Here is a 22538-nt window from a genome sequence, read left to right as displayed (position 1 = left end):
ATGCAATCCAGCAACTGTGCTTCTAGGTATTTACTCAAACGAGCTGAAAACTTATGTCCACACTAAAATCTACACATGAGTGTTTACAGCAGCTTTATTCATAATTGCTAAAAGCTGGGAGCAACCAAGATGTTCTTCAATAGGTGAATGGATAAACAAATGAGTACATCCATACAATATAATATAAATACAAAAAGAAATAAGCTATTGTATTAGTAGTTAGGGTTTTCCAGATAAAAATAGGATATCAATAGGATGTATACATATATGTGTGTGTGTGTGTGTGTGTGTGTGTGTGTGTGTGTGTGTGTGTGTATATATATATATATATATTCAGAAGAATATATAACAGAAGGTAGAATTGGTTCAAAGAATTATGAAGGCTCAGAAGTCCTTAGATTTGCAGTTGGCAAGCTCAAGAAAATCAAAGTTTAGGTCAAGTCTGAGTCCAAGGGCCTGAAACTAGGAGAACCAACGGTATAGGTTCCAGTCTGAAAGCCGGCAGACTTAAGATACAAGAAGAGCCCATGCGGTAAAAGGATGTGTTTCCTGCTGACTGCATTCTGGATTCCAGCAGGAAGCCTGCCCATAAGCTGTGGGGAAAATGTATTTTGTATGATACTGTAGTGATGGCTACATGACATTGTGCATTTGTCAAAACTCATAGAACTTTATAGCAGAAAAAGTGTACCTTGGTGGAAAAACTTTGTTTTAAACCAAAATCACTTAGGAAATCAGATCCCAGGACGGAATGCAGACTGTGATTTAATTTAAAACATCTCATTATATACAATATATGGCATAACCTCACTGAAGGGGTAGGAGAAAAGATGCTAACCTAAATAACTTTGGAAATGAGTGGAGGCTGGAAGACTTCATTTTATTATATCTATATAAACTGTATACAAGCACTGTTCTCTGGTTGATCAAGTTGTTACTCAGAGAGGGTACGGGTTAACAAATAAGAAACAATTCAGAAATAATCCATTCCCAAATATTTCAGTCTCCCTTACACCTGCTCTTCTTTATGTTTTTGTTTTCGTCTTTTTTTTCCCCCATAGTGTGCTTACAATCTTCTAAAAGAGTAGATTACCTATTTATTTATTTATTTATTAGGTTAATTGTCCATCGTACCTCCTTATTCAGATTTGAGCTCTATAGAGTTAGGCATCTTGGGCCTAGATCATAGTAGGTTCTCAATAAATTCTGTTGAATCATTTTGAATTGAATTGAACATGCTTTGTTAAATATCAATATAATGTCCATTGGAGACTACAGAAAAAAATGGTTAATGTGGAAACTCCAGAACCAGCTCACCTAGAAGTGAATCCTACCACCAATAGTTACTTGCTCTATGACCCTAGGAAAGTAACTTAAAATTCAGCTAGGGAAACTGCCATGGCATACGGTTAAAAAGCAGGTTCAAATATCACGAAATATCCAATAATCCTCATGCCTATTTACTCAAATTTCATTTTCTTTGGGGAGTAAGACTAGAATTTTTTTTTCTCTACCAGCAATTTTAGTGCTATTAAAGCCAATATTGAAGCACAGAGGAAAAAATTCTGCCACAAATGTGAAACATGCATCTCTATAGACTTTAAAAACTCTATTTTATTTACAACAAAAAGTACATAGACAGCCTGGAGTCTTTGAGGGTGCAAGAAATAATGTTTTGTTTGACTTTACCTACATCAGAGTTCACACAGCAATATTTCTGCAAGAGCAGCGCAATGAGTAGATCAGTCAGCGAGGTTATTTGTTGAGTAAGGTTCCAAATTAAATTTTTTGTTTTTCTGATTTACTATACAGAGAGGACACCAATAGTACTGTGGAAATAATGGGTTGTTCTCCAAATTGGGCCCCTCTGATAGTGATTATCATAGACTAGAATGGGGGAAATCAAATACCCAATTCTAATAAGTAAAGCATTAGCAGAAAATGATTGCTTTTCTACTAACCACTGAATTCTGAAGCCTGAATGCCAAAGGTTTTATCTAATGTGCTTAAACTAACTTATTCCTCTTAAAATAATTTAAAAAATGTATCTGGTAAGGAGACTGTATTTCAGAACGGTAAAGCTTGTTTTAAGTATTTTCTAAACATCTAAGACATTTAAACATATTAAGCACTAAGAGTAGCTAAATTTGCTGAATTTCAAAAAATAGAAATGATTGTTATCTATTAGCTGGGCCGGAATGATAAGATAACCACAACCAAATGATATGGAGAAGAACTAAACCTATGAAAACGGGCTGAGTGATGAATTCTCTTTAATGAAGCTTGATAGAGAAGAATTTTAGTAAAATATTAATTCATAATTAACCTGTTCTATTTACTTGCAAAGGGGAGCTAATGTTGCTATCATTTACAGTAGCAAAATAGTCTTTACATCATTATGCCACCACCTGTTTTTCTTCTAACTTTCCAAGACCCTTGCTCTTTGACTAGCCCAAACATAACAGTAGCTTAGTGCAAGATAGTCCCAATGGTCATCTAATGTAGATAATAATCCTGAATGATTTTGGCTTCCATTAGGGTGACCCATGATGCCATCATCTCTTGGGAGTTTGTTAACTAATAGTATGTCAGAAAGGAGCTATTCTACAATCCAGCTTCCTCAAATACTTCCTGAGTGGCCTGTACAACTATTCCCCAGACACTGAGACAGAAACTGGAGGTACAAGGTATGAAAATGAGAAATACATTCTATCTGTCCTTAGATTGCCCATAGTCTTGTAAATGACACAGGCATGTAAAAAAATAATAATGATACAGTGTGATATAAAACAATAGAATTGTGTGCAGTGAGTTTTACAGAGTGAAAATTGTACTTAACAAGTCAGGAGTCATGAAATCTTCAAAGAGAAACTTAAACATGTTTTAAATTGATAAGAGTTTTACAACCAACAGCCTGAGAACAGGCATTTCAGAGAATAAACAGCACTGACAAGGAATTGGAGGGGTATTCAGGGAACTACCAGTGTTTTGGTACTTCTAGAGCATAAGACCAGAGACAAGGCCAACACTCAAGATTCATATTTTTTTGGCACTCTAAAAAAACATTACCTGGTTGGAAATTAGTCACGGAAGGTATCTGAACCTGAGGGGAAGCAGAGAGGATTATGATCAGATCATCATTTCAGAGAACGCTCTGGCAGCAGTGGGGATGCTATGCCCTAGGGAAGTAAGGCTGAAAGCAGGTAAATGAGAGCCCACAGCAATGGTGTGGTATCAGATGACAAGTGAACTAATGGTGTGGTATCAGATGACAGATGAACTAAAGCAATGAAAGTGGAGATGTAGAGAAAGCAGAAAATTTGAAATAAATTTAAGAAATTAAAGTGACAGGACTTGGTGATTAACTGGTTGTTGGGGTGGATTACAGAGGAGAGAGAAATTCTAGAAGGACTCTTGGGAGCTCTGTGTACTGTGTTAGTAAGGAATCGCTTTCTACTGCTAGTAACAGATACCAGAAATAACAGTGGCTAAAATAAGCAGCAGTTTATTTCTCTCTGCAATGAGCAGAATGCGGGAAGCATTCTCGGCCTAGATGATAGCCATGCAGTGTTAACAGAGACTCAGGCTCCTTCAACCTGCTGCTCCACCATCTGTGTTTCTTCTTCGTTAGATTTCGCATCGTCCAGGGTGGTTGCTGCAGCTCAAGTACCATTTCCGTATACCACGTAGGGAGCAGAAAGCGAAAGAGCCAAAATGAGCACAGCACAGCCTTTTCTCTCCCTTTTAAAAGGCTCACAGAATACTCACCTAACAACTTCCACATTTATTTCTTTGGCCAGAACTTAGTAACATGGTCAAACCCAGTGGCAAGGGTGGCTGGGAAGTGTACTTTATCTGAACACTTTGCCACTCTGAATATATTTAATGTTGGGCTACCAAACAAGAAGGAGAAATGGGTATTAGAAGGACAATTACTTTCTTTACAAGTGTCTTGTAACCAACAAGAAAAAGTATATAGTCAAAGAATATTAGGTGTGGGATAGAGTGAGGGAGAGGAGGAGTTAATGTATTTACTTTTGGGTAAACTGAACATGGTACGCTGTTGGTCTTAGGGAATATACAATCGATATTGGTCAGGTGTACCGATGTCCAATGGAGAATTCAACTCTTGATTTAAAAGGAAAAGTACAGTTAGCTATATTGACTTGAGAGTCATCTCATAGTATGAAAATACAAAAGATAAGCCCAGTATTCCTGATCTCCTCAATAGTACTAAAGCTGAAGACAGGCATGAATTGCAATAATGGAGCTGGGTATAATAACCACATTTCAGTACATTTCTATACCTCCCTAGAGGGGTGGTTTTTATTGAATTTGAACTGTCATAAGGAATATATAGAATATTCTCAAATACAAACCAGGCTGAGGTCAGTAATGTCTTCTGCTCTTACAAAGGTAACATCACCATAACCTTGGGTGAAATAGGATACCTCTTCCTCTTGTTTTTGTTTGGTTTTTTTTTTTAGGTTGTGTTATTCCTCCAGATTAATGAGAAATAGTCTTTCTAGCTTTTTTTAAATTTTAAATAAATGTTTTTAAAGCACCTATTACCAAGCTCCAGGCACTGAAGAAAAGGAAAATCAAAAAAGGATCTATGTTACTTGACAAATGTGACTCAACTCATAACCTTTTATCAATCAGTATGGAAATGAAATTAGTAGCCTATTCCCTTGACATCCACACTCTTGTCAGAAAGTTTTCCAAATCTATGACATGTAACAACAAAGAAGAGTTACATCTCTGGCAGGTGTGGGAATTCCTGAGTTTTTAATTTACTATCCCTCTATTTCAAAGAGTCAAAGCACTCTTGTTTTCCAAGTTGCATATTGGAGATAGATAAATATATATTGTATATTTATAGTTATATATTATGAAAGACCCAGCCTATAGTTATAGAGATGATTTTCCAGTGGAAACTATAAGATATGAAGTTATAAACAGGTTTGGTTGAGTGTGCGCCTTATGAAACATGAAGCTTTGTATTATTTAAAAATTTTATAACAAAAATGCTTTTCATGTTAATTTTTTGATAAGCTGCTTCAATAGACTAAATACAGTTTTGTTCTCTTTATAATGTCCTAATTTTCAAGTACTTTCTTATTTTCTGTAAACAAGGCTGATATAACAACTTTCAGATATCAAAGGTCAAAACTTATTTAGGCTTGTTCCTAGATTGAAATCATTAGTCTTTTAAAGACGTTTGGATTTATCTGAATAAGCTGAATTACTGAAGAATCCAAATTCCATCTTACTGGCTTATTAAATTTTGAAAATGCAAGGAATTTTTATTTAAAAGTATTATTTGGGGCTTCCCTGGGGACGCAGTGGTTGAGAGTCTGCCCGCCAATGCAGGGGACATGGGTTCGAGCCCTGGTCTGGGAAGATGCCACATGCCGCGGAGCAACTGGGCCCGTGAGCCACAACTACTGAGCCTGCACGTCTGGAGCCTGTGCTCTGCAACAAGAGAGGCCACCATAGTGAGAGGCCCACGCACCGCGATGAAGAGTGGCCCCCGCTCGCCGCAACTAGAGAAAGCCCTCGCACAGAAACAAAGACCCAACACAGCCAAAAATAAATTAAAAAAAAAAAAAAAAGTATTATTTTTCCCCTGGAAATGATTCCTCTCTATGCTTGGATTAAAATTCACTAGAGCTGAGTTATTGACACTATAACTAGTGCTAATTTTCTGACATATTAATTAGTCTCTGTGAATGAGTTAATTAAAAGAATATGTGTGTGTAGGTGTGTGTGTAAGTTCTGTAATTCAAAATATAAAGATATTTTTCCAGCTGTACAAGATAAATGAATTCCTTTGCTTACTTTCTACTCTGTTTATTATTGACTTTAATAATATTGAACAACCTGGCTATCCTTTAAAACAGCAGTGTCATTCTCGCATACTGGTAACTGGGTTTTACCAATCTTTTTAATAATATAATCACTTTGGTAACATCATACCCTAAGCTTTAATGCTGCAGTATTCAAGGAGTTAAATAGAATCCCTCTGTCAAATCCCTGATATAATTTGTAGCAGTAGTGTTCTTTAATCGCTATATAATTTCCCTCCTAAGTAAATTCTTTCTAATCCTCAGGACTACATTTCTAAATCCTTAGGACTATGCTTTTTGGAAAGGGATACTTTATTACTTATTAAATAGCTTTTCAAGAGCTTTTCCTCAAATAGATGATCAAACTAGATAAAATAGAAAAGGTCAAGGGAAAAATATTTCATTATACTCATCAGCTATGAGCTCATGTGTTTATCCTTTACATAATTTTGGTTGAAAAAATTTTCATATTCTCAAATACATAGTTATCTTCATGTAATTTAACAAAAATAATCCTAAATGATAATAAAATAGGTCTCAAAGTCCAGCACCATTTTAAACTTCAGGTGAGTAGAGTGGTTAGTTTAATTTTGTTGATTAATTCCATACTACCCTTTGGTTTCAAACCTTGTGATTAAAATGATCTATCAGCTATTTTATTGCTTTCTTGTCATAGTAACAAAAATTAAATATTAAACATAATTAACTTTTATTAACTAATTGAGGACTTAGTGTCATGATGCTATAGTTTTATGTAGTTACTCTCATGTAACTCATAAAGGGCACAGGTAAACTTTCATTACACCTATAAATGCCCGTATTTAAAAAAAAAATTATTGTATTAATTTGTTTCTTTTACATTTGTCCCTTTGACTTAAAATTAAAGCTAAAAACCATTTCAGTAAAGTTCCTTGGTCACTGAGTTTGAGTACATTGGCATATGTAACTGCAAACAAAATAATAGCATATAGTTTATATACCTACAGTTCTAGAATAATTACATACTTAGATTGAAGGGAAAATGTCTATTCATCTGCTGAGTGTTATCCTAATGACTTTTCCTTTTGTTTACTAAGGTGGAGTATTAATGATATTTGTTGATCTATTTCTGCATTATTTTTGTCTCTATGGAGATTCATCAACCTTCAGATAGTTTTACCACTATTTCTGATATTTCAAGCTTGTTCTGAAGTTACCGGAAATGTAACAGCTAGACATTTGATTTTGAATGTCCGAAATCCTACCTTGTCATACAAAAAAGACTCAGGGAGAAATTAGCTGATCACATATAATAACATATTATACTGTGGAAGAGGGAAAATCAATATACATAAATGCAAGACCTTTACACAATAGATAGGTCCTGGAAGGACTAATTTGCTAAAAGAGAAAGCAACACAAGAATAGCCATCAGCTGAGTACAGCACTTGAATTTCATTGCAGTCTTTTCTTGATACTGTATCTGCTACTATAATTGGAAGTGAGAACTATCAGGGTTCAGAATTTTCCTTCTGACAGAAGCCTTTTTGACATTCATGTTCATTCTACCTGAACTACGTGCTTCTGCTTCTGTTGCTGCAATGCTCACAAATAGCTTTCCAACAGCTCTTCGTTCACTGGGCCTCAAATACAATGCTTTAAAATATTTTGAGCAAAAAACAGCATTGTGTTTTGGTTTTATCTTCATTTAGAATGTAAAGTATCATTTTTGGAGTCATTTAGGGTAAATAGTTCCAGGAATTTTTTTTACTTATTTTCCCCAACTCCCAGTTCTTTTGAATCAATTACTCCTCCAATTATGCAGCACCCTCATTACAAGATCATCACAAGGGAAAACAATTTGATCCTATTAGAATCCACAGATTCAAAATAGGAAACGCTGTGTGGAGTAAATAAAAGATTATGTGTTGGGCTATTTTTCACGCATATAGGGAGTACACATTTTCAGCCTTTTACAAATGAAACCATAGACGTGAGAAGATGAAATCAGTTCCCTTTGAGTTGAGTCTTTTAGTAATCAAGCAGTTTTCATATTATTAAGTACATGCCTGAAGAAAAACAACAACGCCTTTAAAAAATTCTGTGCATTGGGCATACAGTGAGACTGTGCAGGCATTTTCCGAGAATCAACCAAAAGAGCGAATATAAGAGCTTCATAATATTAAAATATTGCCGGATTTTCTTCCAGGGCAGAGAAAGGAAAAAGTAAAGTCATCGTATAACAAATATTTGAAACTGGAGTTGATGAAAAAGTCAAGAATTGTGAGTGCTCTCTAGCATGTTTTTCAAGTTAGGATTTTAATTCCATTTGACATTGAACTTTCCTCCTTCCTAAATTCCCTTATATTTATCATATAAATGTGAAATAAAAGGATAACAATCACATTTGAAAGTGTAGAAGACTAACAATTAAAACTTTGAAGGCCTGAAATGATGAAGATAAAGTATTGATTATAAAGATGCTTACAATTAAAACATAACTGGAATGAATTAGCAAACATGTAAATGCAAGTACAAAATATAAATCCTTTGTGTGTATTTTTTTTTTTTTTTTGCAAAGAACTGATCTAATTTGCCCTCGTGTTTTTAAGATGAATATTTGCTCTGAATGGCCCTACATTTGTTTAATGACTTTCCCTTATTGGAAACTAATAAACATTTTAGATTAGTTCTGCTATCTCAGTTATGCCTCAGAAGGTAACAGGAGTGGAGTTATAGATGTTTTATTAATGGCTTTCTGAAGGAACCCATCCCCTGGGATCTGTAGAATCAATATAATCCTAGGTCATCTCAAATATAATGCTGTGCTTGTACGCCAAGGATGGAGACTACAGAAGGACCAGATAAAAGGAAAGTTATACACCTTTGACCTTATTTAATGGAATCTCGTTGGACTGTAGTGTGATAGGAAGAGCCAACATTGAAATGATGCTGGAAAGTATTTTGTAATATCAAGGTTTTAAAAATCTTTTCTTGCCTTTCCCTCATGGGATGAAAATTACCATGTGATCAATAAAAACCCTTAGAGTTTACTTGTCTGTATCTGGTTCATAATATCGTGGAACACCAAGCAGTCATTGCTACATGCACAGGTAGGAGAAAACAGTGAGGGGCAGAAACTGTGAGCAACTTTTGCAGGATGCAGGGGACACAGACAATCTTGACTACACGTAAGATTGTGGGGATTGCCCCAGTCCTGGAAGAAGAATACCTGTCTGCCTCAGGTATAGGACCTGCATAGTCAGGCAAGCCAATCAGAGATGGTGAGACTCTTCAGTCTGCTTCTTAGCTGTCCTAACTATATACTCCCTCTCCACACCACACAAGTAATACAAACTACCAAATAAAACTAGAGAAAGGAGAAATTTTCCTCTTTCCCTTTTGATAAGAACTATTCTTTAACAGAAACCCACATAACATCTAACAGGTACTTACAAGACAATAACAAAATTTCAGACTTTTCTTCATGAGGATTAAGAAAGCAATGAGAAAAAAAGACCAAACCAATCATTTAAAACTGACCTGATCCAGCTGGCTATTCAACATTCGGTGGCCTTTGGAGATTAGAGTTGAGTGTATACTGCATGGCATCTGGTTATCAGGTGGTCTGTTAAAATAAAAGTAAGTTTAGACCAAATATTCCAATGAACCACATTTATTAACAGGAAGATACAAAACATCATACAAGTTCTTGCAAATGTGGGGATGTATCTTCTGTCCTCAGGCACACTGACAAGAATGCAAACACATGTGACAGCAGAATCAGCCTAGTTTTAGTTGAGTTTGACTACACAGTCCTCTTTGTAACAGAGACCTTGCACAGTGATCATGTTTTACTCCAAAGATGTTCAGCACCTGGGATACTGGATAGTATCCTATTTGAAAAAACAGGATATTTACATATTGTTCATGCCAGAGATGTGTTGCCATTCCGATGACCTGCATATCTTGAGTGTCACTAAAATTCAGCAAACTAATTTCCAACAATCTTTATTGTGATGTTCCCTCTGGCGTACATTTAAATAATGTCATTTGAAACCCCTTGCTGGTGAAGCCGTGTGCTTAGTTGCTTCAAACCCTAACTACCTGGGCCTCCACACATGTACTCCACTGTTTTGCCACAGAACTTTGAAATAAATGACCAATATAATATTTATTATACAAAGATTACACAGTATAAAAGAGGAGAAATGTATTCTGAGTAATCAAATGAAATAAATCCAAAGAAGGGAGAAAATTAATAATAAACACTTTATAATATCGGGAGATCGAAGGGTAAATTAAATCTATCAAAGAGAATCATCCAAGATCAAGAAATAGAGCCTGTCAAAAAACCAAATTATCAAATTTAAATGTGCAATGGAGACCTTGAAGAACTGATAAGATACTATGGAAAATTAAGGCCATGAATTAGAAGGGCAGTTAGAGGAATTCTCCCAGAACACAGCAGAAAAGAAGAAAGAGAGAAACAAAAGGAAAAAAGAGAAAAGATGAGAAATTCAATATACATGTAATATGAAGTCCAGAATATAAATATAATTTCTAATATTTAGGGAATCCAAAATTGCCAGTTTCATTATTTATTCAACAGTTATTCATGCTTATAATTAGACTAAAGTAATTTAATTTTAATGCAGGATTTGAATAATGGTTGTCACTCTAGATACATATTGTCCAATATGGTAGCCACATGCCATGATTAGCAACTGAGCACTTGAAATATGTCTAGTCTAAATTGATATGTGTGGTAAATGTAAAATCCACACTGATTTTGAAGACTGAGTATAAAACAAGAATATAAAATATCTACTTAATTTTTAAAACATTTATTACATGTTGAAATAATTGTTTGATATGTTGAGTTAAACAATAAAATGTATTACTAAAATTTATTCATCTGTTACTTTTTACTTTTTCAATGTATTAGAAAATATTTTTATTGGATTGTGCTGCTCTAGACAATACTAACTTCCCTTGGAAACAATTTGTTACTTTTATTTAGAATTACTTTCAAAACCTTGGGGCACATACCTAGGAAACTTTAGAAGCAAATCTCACTTGACTGTGGACTGGATCTTGGAAAATAGTCAAAAGGCATTTTGAACAGTCTGTTAAGTGAGGTGGTGATAAAATTGGACAACACACTGGCAGTCAAAAACAAGGTTCCACAACTAAATATTGGATCTCCTAATTTTGGGTGACTCATTAATTGGATTGTAGTATCTCTCTTCAGGCTTCAATTCCCTTTTCTATAAAATGAGAAGTTTCTACTAGCATATTTTGAAGGCTCCTTCAGTTCTCTTTGTAATTTTGTTAATAATTTCACATTAGCCTTAATGGTATAAGATTGTGGAATTGGTTTTGGAACCTGCTGAAATACCTAAAGAATTATGTTCACCATGTTCAAATCTATTAATGGCGCTATTCTCCACTGAGAATAGAGACTTTAACCATCATAATACAAGCCCACTAAGGAAAACATTTCCTACTATTTCTTTCCTCTTGTGTGTTTGATTTCACTGGGCCCTTTCTTTGTAAATGAAATAAATGGATGTTTAAAGGTTTACTTATAATCAAACACTAAACTTAAATTCACCCCTATAATGACTCTTTAGGTTTCACAAAATAGTTCCTACAATTTTCCTTTTATTTTTTAACAATTTTGATTAATAAAAGGCATTTCGTTGCATTTGATTTATTGAGCCTATATAGTTATACTCCTCTTTGTCTTATATTTTGATAATTGTTTCTTTGATGACTTTATAAACACTTCAGTAAGAACTGAAAGTAATACAATCATTTCAACCGGTATTTAGAGGAAAGTCTTTCAAAACTAGATGAATGGATTTTAAAGGTAATAAATCCTTTGGTCTTTTTCCATGTGGTTCTGGCAGAGTTTGTAATAGGAAAATAAATAAAATTCTTTCACTGCAAATATATCTGTTATGTCTCTGAGCAGGAATGTGCTTTTTAATGAAATACTGAATGTATATATGCTGTTCTAGTCAAATAACCTAAGGGTAAAAATAGGTATTTGGTCATAACCTCAAATGCTCTGAAGTTTTCTCCTCCATTTTCAATGAAGTCTACTACAATCACATTTTTTCAAGAACTGTAGGGAAAATGCTGTTTTCTTTAGATACTCCGTGTGTGGTTTACGTGTTTTGGGCTGATGCAAGGTATTTTCATATGGCCTCCACTGGATAACATGAAGTCCATCCACACTGAATAAAAATGATCAAAGCCATTTGTTAATTAATTAATTAATTAAACATTAAATCAGTTAATTGTGGATACAGTAATGGGTATTGTACCTGTGACCTATGATTCTCAAATCCTGAAGACCAATTTCAGTTCTATCTCTACGTGGTCATTAAGCAACTTGGGAAAACAATTCTTAGCACACAGTAAGGGCTCATACAATATTTCTTGAATGAATGAATCATTGAACCATGTTGTAATAACATAAATAACTAATGTTTATTAAGTGCCTGTTCTATGCCAGACAATGTGTTAGAACATGATGTAATTTAATACTCATAATAACTCTGTAAGTTATATATTACCCCAATTTGGTAAATGAGGAAAGGTGGCTCAGAGAAGTTGGGCAATTGACTAGGGCCACACAGCTAGTAAATTATGGTGCTGGGATTTGGACCTAGGTCCAAAGAACTACAAAGACTGTCCTACGACACTGTCATACGAACAGCATTTTTGAACCTGTGGTGTTTTGTCAAGACACAGCCAGGTATGGTCCAGCTGGCTGTAAATCACACTGTAAGCATATAGGGTTGAGAATAAAATGTGATCACCAGAACGGGGCAGGCAGTGAAGAACGGACTCAGAGCAAGTTCAGTACCCCAGGCAGGACATTTTATCCAATGTCAGTGATCATGAAATGATGACACTGATTTTACAGTTTACATAATTGAACATGCATAAGAAATATACTGTATCACTTTTCTATTGCTGCTCTAACAAAAGACCACAAACTTGGTGGCTTAAAACAACACAAATTTATTACCTTACAGTTCTTTGGGTTAGAGGTCCTAAATTCAAAGTGTCAGCTCCATTTCTTTGTGGAGGCTGTAGGCTCTGACTCTCCAGTTTCTAGAGGCTGCCCTGCATTCCTTGGTTTGTGATCCCCTTTCTCCATCTTAAAGGCCAGCAGCAGTGGTTTGAGACCTTCTCATATTTATCATTCTGACCTTGTTTCCATTGTCACATATCTTTCTCTGATTTCTTCTGTCTCCTTTCTCCACTTTTAAAGCCCCTTGAGATAACATTGGGCCCCTCTGGATAATCCAGTATAATTTACCCATCTGGAGATCCTAATGATAATCACATCTCCAAAGTCCCTTTTGACATGTAAGGTAACATATTTACAGGTTCCAGGGATTAGAGCATGGATATCTTTTGGGAGATCATTATTTTATCTAACATATCTACTAGATCAAGTATTAGAGTCCTTCACTATCAATATTCAATATCACTACCAGTACCAGTATTCACTATCACCATTCAGTAGCCTTGACTGTTTATCTCACATTGCTTTAATTTATAAGCTGTTGAAACTTGGTTACCTGAAAAACAGACTGAGATTCTGAGATTTTGCTGGGAGCATTCCTAGGATCAACACCAGTCAGTGAGTGAAGATCATAGGATACATGTTGAACTGTGATACAATTACAGCCAAGGTCTTGGACGATCCCACAGGGAGCTGTGGAGGTCCTCCAGAGTTGTCTCACCCTGAGAAAGAAATCTTGGGCCTTGATGGCCCTGAGGGATGAAAATTTCCAGCACCTGAGGGAATGAGTGCCTCCATCCTGAAAGGGTGTTGTATAGCACCCACACACAAACTAAGTCAATTCAGGAGCAGAACACTGTGCCATGCTTTATGCCATTATTCTTCATTATCGGAAAATCCAGGGGACAATACTTTGAGTTAAATATATTTACCAAAGGGCAACAGAACCCAGCATCCACAGATTAAGTTTAACGTAGTTTGTTGTTCTGCCTTGGCATAATCTATCCCCACAGGCACAGTGTTTATCATTTTTTTCTCTTTTATTTTTCAAGCTGCAAAAGTGCCACTTGAAATAAAATGATGTCTCTTACCAGTGCTTATATGTATAATTAGATAAAGTATTTAATGATAGGCACTTTCCCAAAACAATAAGCACAACAAATATCACTTTCACTGTTGCAATTACTCACCTGTATTTAAATTATGAAAACGTGTTATCATCTTTCCTTCAGGATAGTTATTTGGATAATAAATGGAAAATATTCTTAATGCTATATTGCCTTGGATTCCTTATTTAATTCCACCAAATGTCCACCTTTCTATAGAGAAGTAGACAGTAATTTCCCTTCATACAGCTGACAGAGGAAAAACGATCCCACCCTCCTTTGCCTAGCTATATCTGTGTGAAAAGCTCCAGGAAACAGCAGGAAGACAAGAGGAATAGAGTGTGTTAATGAACTGACATCCATTTGACTCATTACCAAAAAAGGGGAAAATATACTTAACATTTTTATCACTTGGGAATCTGAGAAAAATTAGTTTGAGGGCTCAGTTTCTCAGAAGCGTAACAGTTCTGTAGCCCCCAGGGCAGTTTTAGGTCATTTTGCTATTTTCCATGCAGAGGAGGAAGTCCGGTAGAAAATGCACTAAGTAAACTGCATGTCAGGAAAAAAAAAAAAAAAAAAAACCCACAAAGACTTCTCATGCTTAACTTTCACAAAGCAGTTAAACATTCCTGACACCCTGGGTAATCAATGATTCACTGACAAAAAATAAACAAAAAAACTTTTGGTGTGGGTAATGGGAAGATATGAATCATTTTAAATTCCTTTACTATTTATAAAGATAAGAAAAAAGATATTCATCCATCTCCTTTCATCCTCTCATTGATAAGTATTATGCTAAATATCACAGCAATTTGACATTACAGCATACAAAAGTGTGTTAGTTTCCTAGGTCTTTTGTAACAAAGTATTTCAGAATTAAATGGCTTAAAACTACAGAAATTTGTCACACAGCTCTGAAAGCCAGAAGTCCAAAACCAAGGTGTCAGCAGGGTTGGTTCCATCTGAGAACTCTGAGAATTTGTCCCACGCCTCTCAGCTTCTGGGGACAGCCAGAAATCCTTGGCATTCTCTGGTTTGTAGATGCATTACTCCAATCTCCCCATCAGTCTTCACATGGTGTTCTCACTGCGAGATTTTGTGTCCAAATTTCCCTCTTCTTATTAGGGCACCAGTCGTGTGGATTACGGTGCACCCTAATAACCTCATAGTAACGTGATTACATCTGCAAAGACCCTATTTCCATATATGGTCGCACTCACAGGTACCGGTAGTTAGGTCAGCAACAACTTTTTGGGGGGGCTGGGGGCGGTTGGGGGGGGGGGAGCGACACAATTCAATCCATAACAAAAGACTTGACCAGAAGAGTTAAACATGTAGAGAAGACTAGAGGTTTCATATCCGGTGAGGGAAAGAGAATGCTCTAGTTACAGCCTTGCTCCTTATATATAGTGTGGTTTGCAGACCAGCAGCATGCGGGACACCTGAGAACTTATTAGAAATGCAGAATCTCAGGCTTTACCCCAGACCTACCAAATCAGAATGTGATTTTAACAAAATCCTTCATTTATTCAAATGCACAGATTTGGTTTGAGATGCATGCTCTAAGTCCCACAACCTAGAACTTTATTACATATATAGTGGTATTAAACAATGCCTCTAGCACACCGTTTATGATTTTTCATCTATCTTCTTAGCTGCAAAATGACACTTGAAGTAAAATAATGTCTCTTACCAGTGCGTTCAAGTAGGTAAAATATTTAATTATAGGTAGACCATTTACCAAAATGACACAACAAGTATCACTTTTAACCCTGCACAAACATACAAAAAAATGTATAGTGTCTCAAAATAGAAGTTTACAGCTCACTCACACAAGTTCTGAGATATTCCTGATCTCAGAGCAACTTTCCTCTAAGTGATAATTCAGAGATCCAGGATCCTTCCATTTTGGGCTCTACCATCTTCATCATGTGGTTTCCACATTCAACCTGATCATCTTCTGTGAGCCAGTGGACAGGGAAAGAGCAAGGGTGACTGTGAGGGAGATTTTATGGCTTAGAGAGGCACCCATCACCTCAATTCCCATTCCACTGATTACAGTTCTGACTTATGGCCCTGTCTTCCTGGGAGCAGAATGAGAAGATATTACCTAGCTGTGGGCTTAGGAAGAAGAGAAAATAGGTTTGTTGTCCAACAAACCAACTCTACCTCAGGCATTTATGTATGAGGTAATAGATTATCTCAGACACCAATTTGTGAGATCCTGTGCCACAAAGTCTTCACCCTTAATATTGTAATTGTTCATTCTCTAATGGAGTTGTAAGGAATTGCATGGCTATCTTTCAATCCAATCTACGACAGACTCCAAACTACTACAGGGTAATGTTGTGAGAAATAAGTAAAAGGAGGGAATTAAAGAGATAAAAATTAATTGCCAAAGCCTGACTTTTCATACATTTTTTTCTTCCAGTTTTATTGAGATAGAATTGATATACAGCACTGTATAAGTTTAAGGTGTTGAAAAAAATAATTTATAAAATGCATGTAAAATTTGACCAAACAAGAATGTCAAAATATAGTATAGCCATCCTTTGGTATCTGTGAGGGATTGGTTTCAGGACCCCCCTCAGATACTGAAATCTGAGAGTACTCAAGTCCCTTACATAAAATGGGTATTATTTGTATATAATCTACATATGTCTTCCTGTATATTTTAAATCATCTCTAGATTACTTGCAAAACATAATGCAATGAAAATGCTATGTAAATAGTTGCCAGCATATTCAAATTTTGCTTTTTGGAACTTTCTGGAATTTTTTTTTTTTATTATTTTCCTTCCATGGTTGGTTGAATCCATGGATGCATAACCTGTGAATATGAAGGGCCAGCTGTACCTGTTTGGGAAGTTGGGAAAAAAGCTTTTCTGAATCTCTTCATTGTAAACTGTGATACTTATGCCACAGGCCTGTTTTATCCTATGTGCTTCCCATATGCACTATGGGCATGATCCAAAGGCACTGCACTCAGGCTTCTGCACAGCTTTGTGTGCTTGGAGGTAACAGCCAAAACTAGACTCTGCTAAGCAGGGTTGAAGTCTCTGCCTCTCCTTTGAATAGGGTGCTCCTTTTGGAATAGAATTAAAATAAATTTGAGGAAGTATAGTGGGTAAACTTAGAAGAGAAAAGTAAAGCTGCAATTTACTACAATCTTAAAAATCAAACCAGCCTGCATAACTTTTTCTACTCACTGGCAAAGTATTCCTATTTCTCCTAATATTAGCATTAGAAATATATTAAGTGCCTGCCATGTACCAGGCGCAGTGCAAGAGGCCTCACACGATCCCTAATACTCGCAAAAACAGGTGTTATCACACTTATTTTAAAAATGAAGATGGTGGGGGCTTCCCTGGTGGCGCAGTGGTTAAGAATCTGCCTGCCAATGCAGGGGACACAGGTTCGAGCCCTGGTCTGGGAAGATCCCACATGCCGCAGAGTAACTAAGCCCGTGAGCCACAACTACTGAGCCTGCGCGTCTGGAGCCTCTGCTCCGCAACGGGAGAGGCCGCAACAGTGAGAGGCCCACGCACTGCGATGAAGAGTGGCCCCCGCTTGCCGCAACTAGAGAAAGCCCTCACACAGAAACGAAGACCTAACACAGCCAAAAATAAATAAAGAAATAAATAAAAAAAATGAAGATGGTGAATGTCAGAGAGGTTAATTAATATTTTCTTTGTCATGCATAGAGCAATATTTTATGCTGGCTATTTGTGATCCCAAAGTTTGTGATCCTTCCATTACCTTTGCTTCATGATATCCTGCAATATCAGGAGAACCCTGTTTGATAGTTGGCATGACTAAGAGCAAAATTTTATGGGTGCTTTGTTTATGACTAAGAATTTTTATACTTGTTTCTGGAAATTATTGTAGAGGCATCAAAAATTAATTATTTCTTGTTGTCAGAGATTATATAAATACGCTATTTCACATATAAATCTTTTATTCAGATGTAGTCTACTTGAAAATATAAAGTTCCATTATCTTGTTTCATTGATTCTAGGATACACTCTCCCTCCCTCCTTTTTAGCATCTCTGAAATCTATCTGTGAAACAGTTTATGGCATCTTAAAATTGCTGTCATGCATTTTTCACAGAACTAGAACAAATAATCCTAAAATTTGTATGGAACCACAAAAGACCAGAAATCCCAAAGCAATAAAAAAAGAACAAAGCTTGAGGCATAACCCTTCCAGACTTCAGATAATACTACAAAGCTACAGTCATCAAAACAGTGTGGTATAGGCACAAAAAACAGACATATAGATCAATGGAATAGGATAGAGAGCCCAGAAATAAATCCGCACACCTATGGCCAATTAATCTACAACAAATGAGGCAAGAATATACAATGGAGAAAAGACAGTCTCTTCAGCAAGTGGTGTGAAAAGCTGGACAGCTACATGTAAAGCAATGTAATTAGAACACTCCTTCATACCATATACAAAAATAAACTCAAAATGGTTTAAAGACCTAAATATAAGACATGATACCTAGAAGAAAACAAAGGCAAAACATTCCTGTACATAAATTGCGCGAATATTTTCTTAGATCACTCTCCCAAGGCAAAAGAAATAAAAGCAAAAATAAACAAATGGGACCTAACCCAACATAAATGCTTTTGCACAACAAAGAAAACCATCAACAAAACGAAAAGACAACCTACTGAATAGGAGAAAATATTTGCAAATGATGCAACCAACAAGGGGTTAATATCCAAAATATACAAACAGCTCATACAACTCAATATCAAAACAAAAAAACAAACAAAAAAACCCAATCAAAAAATGAGCAGAAGACCTAATAGACATTTCTCCAAAGAAGACATACAGATGGCCAAGCAGCCCATGAAAAGATGCTCAACATCGCTAATTATTAGAGAAATGCAAATCAAAAGTACAATGAGGTATCACCTCACAGTGGTCAGAATGGCTATCATCAAAAGTCTACAAATAGTAAATGTTGGAGACAGTGTGGAGAAAAGGCAACCCTCGTACACTGTGGTGGGAATGTAAACTGGTGCAGTCACTTTGGAGAACAGTATGGAGGTTCCTTAAAAAAGCTAAAAATAGAGGTACCATATGATCCAGCAATCCCACTCCTGGACGTATATCTGGAAAGGATGAAAACTCTAATTTGAAAAGATACATGCACCCCAATGTTCATAGCAACACTATTTACAATAGCCAAGACTGGAAACAACCCAAGTGCCCATCAACAGACGACTGGCTTAAGAAAATGTGGCATATCTATATATTGAATACAATGGAATATTACTCAGCCATAAAGAAAAGTGAAATATTGCCATTTGCAGCAACGTGGATGGACCTAGAGAATGTCATACTAAGTGAAGTGAGACAGAGAAACACAAATATTATATGGCATCACTTATAATACAGAAATCTAAAAAATAATACAAATGAATCTACATACCAAACAGAAACAGATTCACAAACATAGAAAACAAACTTAGGGCTACCAAAGGGGAAAGGGAAGGGGGGAGGGATAAATTAGGCATACGGAATTAACAGATACAAACTACTATACATAAAATGGATAGGCAACAGGGATTTACTGTATAGCACAAGGAGCTATAGTCAGTATCTTGTAATAACCTATAATGGAAAATAATCTGAAAAAATATACACATATAACTGAATCACTTTGCTGTACACCAGAAACTAACATGATATTATAAATCCACTATACTTTAATAAAAAAAATTGCTGTCATGGCCTGCACATACATGAATGTAGTCAAAGCCATTCATATTGATGAAATTTTACAATAATTATTGACACCATCAGTACTACATATATTGAATTTAATTAACATCTTAAATGTCATTAAAATGATTATACACAATCTTTGGTCACTGAAACAGAAAGTTATTATATACTCATTCAATTACAGAAATAGAACAACAGGGTGCTAGCATCAGTGAAGCAGATATGAACTGTAGAAGTAATTACAATTCCATAATTTTTTGCAAAGACGAAGTACTTTGTAGGGCCTAATACAGCAAGATACCAGCAACATGTTGGAAAAAAAATTTCCTAACACATTTTGCAAGACAAGGAAGCGCTACCATTAATACTGGTACAATGTGTGATGTTTGGCTTAGAATAAATTCCATTATTTTAAGAGATGCTGCATCACCATTGCTCTTCATTTCAAGAAGATGATATTGGGAGAAAAATCTGTACGTTAATGATTCTGAGTTAAAAAGTGATTCAGAAGCATCAAATACTTCTGATTGAGAAAAATTTTAGAAATACTATAAACAACTTATTTTGCTTATATTTATCTCTTCATATACTCATAAGAGTGACAGGTGATTAAAAATTCATGTCTAAATACATCCAAAATAGTTTTTTTAAAGATAATATAAAACGCTAAGAGATAACAGAATTATAGTTGAAGCAGCAGTGCTTTTTTTTTTAGTAATATATAAAATAATAATTTGTCTACAGTCAATAATATCTTAGATTTGATAGAGTATTACCAAATGTATAATTGAGATCTGTTTAAATATCATACCACTGATAATAAAAATGTTATTTCATATGAACAAAACTGTATAATTATAAGATATAAATTGTACCAATTGTCATAGTAAATCTATCAAGGCTGTATGGAAGATGGACTCTATCCTTACAAAAGCAAAATTATTAAGAAAATTTAGAGGCTAGGTTAATGTCATCCTAATGTTAACGTTAGATTAAGCTGTTTTCGGGTCAAGGTTAAAAAAAAAAAAAAGGAATCTAGAAAATCTTCACATCAGTCCTTAAAATATTTTTTTCTTTCTAGCTGCCTGCTAGAGGCTTTGCCTTTATAGACACAGGAGTTATTTTAGGTGCCTGGGGATACAAGCTTAACTAATCATCCATAATTGTTTCCTGTTGAGAATACTGAACACCAAGAATTGACAGCAAAGGGAAATAAAAGTGTTAATGTGTTCAAAGGGCCATTATTCAGCTACAGCTTGCAAATGTGTGCAGCATCTCCAGAGGATTTTATGCATTTGTGGAGCAAATCTTTTCCATTAATATTTAATTTCCAGAAGTTGAAATTAGAGGCTTGGTTCATTACAGATTTACATATGTTACATACTTTGGCATATTTGAAAGACATTTAATTATTAATCAGAACTTTGCTTTTTAAGGCATAATTTGCTGGTAAAAACATGAATTAGGTAAAATGTTATGTTTCTAACATTCCTATTGCTTTTTTAAATGTTCAGATCCAGGCATAACACTGCAACCATTTATGCTTTCCCCTTACCTTCCCCAATGTGTCAATTAAAGACTAAAATGTTCCCCTTACAAAGAGTTTTTATTAGAAATTCTTAAAGACAGAAAATCCCTTACACCCAGCTGAGAGTTTAGAAGTGGACCAACCTGCATTTCCCTCCTAGATGTAGCATCAATTAGTTGTATGGTCTTGGATACGTTACTTAACCCTCTAAGTACCTGTAAAATGGAAATAATAACTATCTTGTAGAATAATAAAATATGTGTATCTTATATAGCTGGATATAATGCCGGACTTTCAAAAAATAGTAGCTATTTTTATTACTGCTTAAATTACAAAAAATTATGCCTTACAGTACATATACATATAATTTTATGTAAAATGTAAGATATGACAGTCTCTATAAATATGACAGAAAAAAATGACATAGTCTCTATAAAGGTAGAAACTATGTCATTTTTTTCTCTCATATTTATGTCCTCAACATCTGGCACGTGGTATATACATGATCAACCTTTCTGAATGGATGAATGAGGATTTAGACCTAATGAAATGCGTATCTGATGGAAGTCGAACAGGTAACGAGAGCAATTTCTGACACTCCAGTGAGCACACGACTTAAATGAACATCTTCATCTTTTCTTTAGTTTTCCTGTTTATACAGAGATCTGTGCCCCAGAAAATTCTTATGATTTGGTTCAGTGACTGAGTGAGCAAGCTTTTCTTCAGTGTTGGAAGGTATAGTATGAACATTAAATAGCAGCATGACGCTGGGATAGTCACATCCCTGTGATTTTAAGTATCTCAGTCTGTAAAATGACAGATTTGAACTAAATCATTGGTGCTAAAATATTTTCTTAGAAGAAGTATTCTCAAAAATTATCTTATGGAACTCCACTAGAAAAAAACTGATAAAACCAGAACCGGTGCATGAAATGGGCTTACGTGTCTATGTGTGTATGGGAGTGGGCGTTTGTGCCCCCAAGAGAGGCAGAGAATACAGTCTATCAAGCATCCTTTGAGTCACACCTCCTACCTCCACCCACCTTGACCATGAACACAAACCTATTAGCCTGTGAGACAACCCTGAGAGAATGCTAGAAATCCACTCACCAAAGTTTGGAAACGGATAGGATGAACACCAGAGTTCCACTCTTGCCTTAATATTCTATGATATTGTGATTTTGAGATTCAAAAGACCCTACATTCCTATCTTGACCCATCACTTTTTGAAAGCTGAGACAAATAAATGAAAAGAATAGGATTAAAGAGTCCCTTCTCAGCTTCA

At 35.5% G+C, this 22538-nt stretch overlaps 1 protein-coding gene across 2 annotated transcripts in view; it reads right to left on the bottom strand.

Annotated features, from left to right (window-relative positions):
- Window positions 1-22538, bottom strand: part of TMEM196 (transmembrane protein 196) — a 230981-nt gene that overhangs the window by 95574 nt on the left and 112869 nt on the right. Inside the window, exons 2-3 of one of the 2 annotated variants that reach the window (XM_082472793.1) lie at window positions 21397-21468; window positions 9372-9456 (exon numbers count right to left, since the gene is read on the bottom strand). In XM_082472793.1, the coding sequence (XP_082328919.1) occupies window positions 9372-9456; window positions 21397-21422 (111 nt within the window). In that variant the 5' untranslated portion in view covers window positions 21423-21468. The remainder of the gene's footprint in view (window positions 1-9371; window positions 9457-21396; window positions 21469-22538) is intronic. The other variant, XM_082472794.1, reaches the window with a different exon arrangement.

This window comes from Balaenoptera physalus (genome assembly GCF_965194825.1).
Source record: "Balaenoptera physalus genome assembly, chromosome: 8".
Taxonomy (NCBI): domain Eukaryota; kingdom Metazoa; phylum Chordata; class Mammalia; order Artiodactyla; family Balaenopteridae; genus Balaenoptera; species Balaenoptera physalus.
The sequence above is the reverse complement of the archived record's forward strand: the minus strand, read 5'-3'. Positions and strand labels throughout refer to the sequence as shown.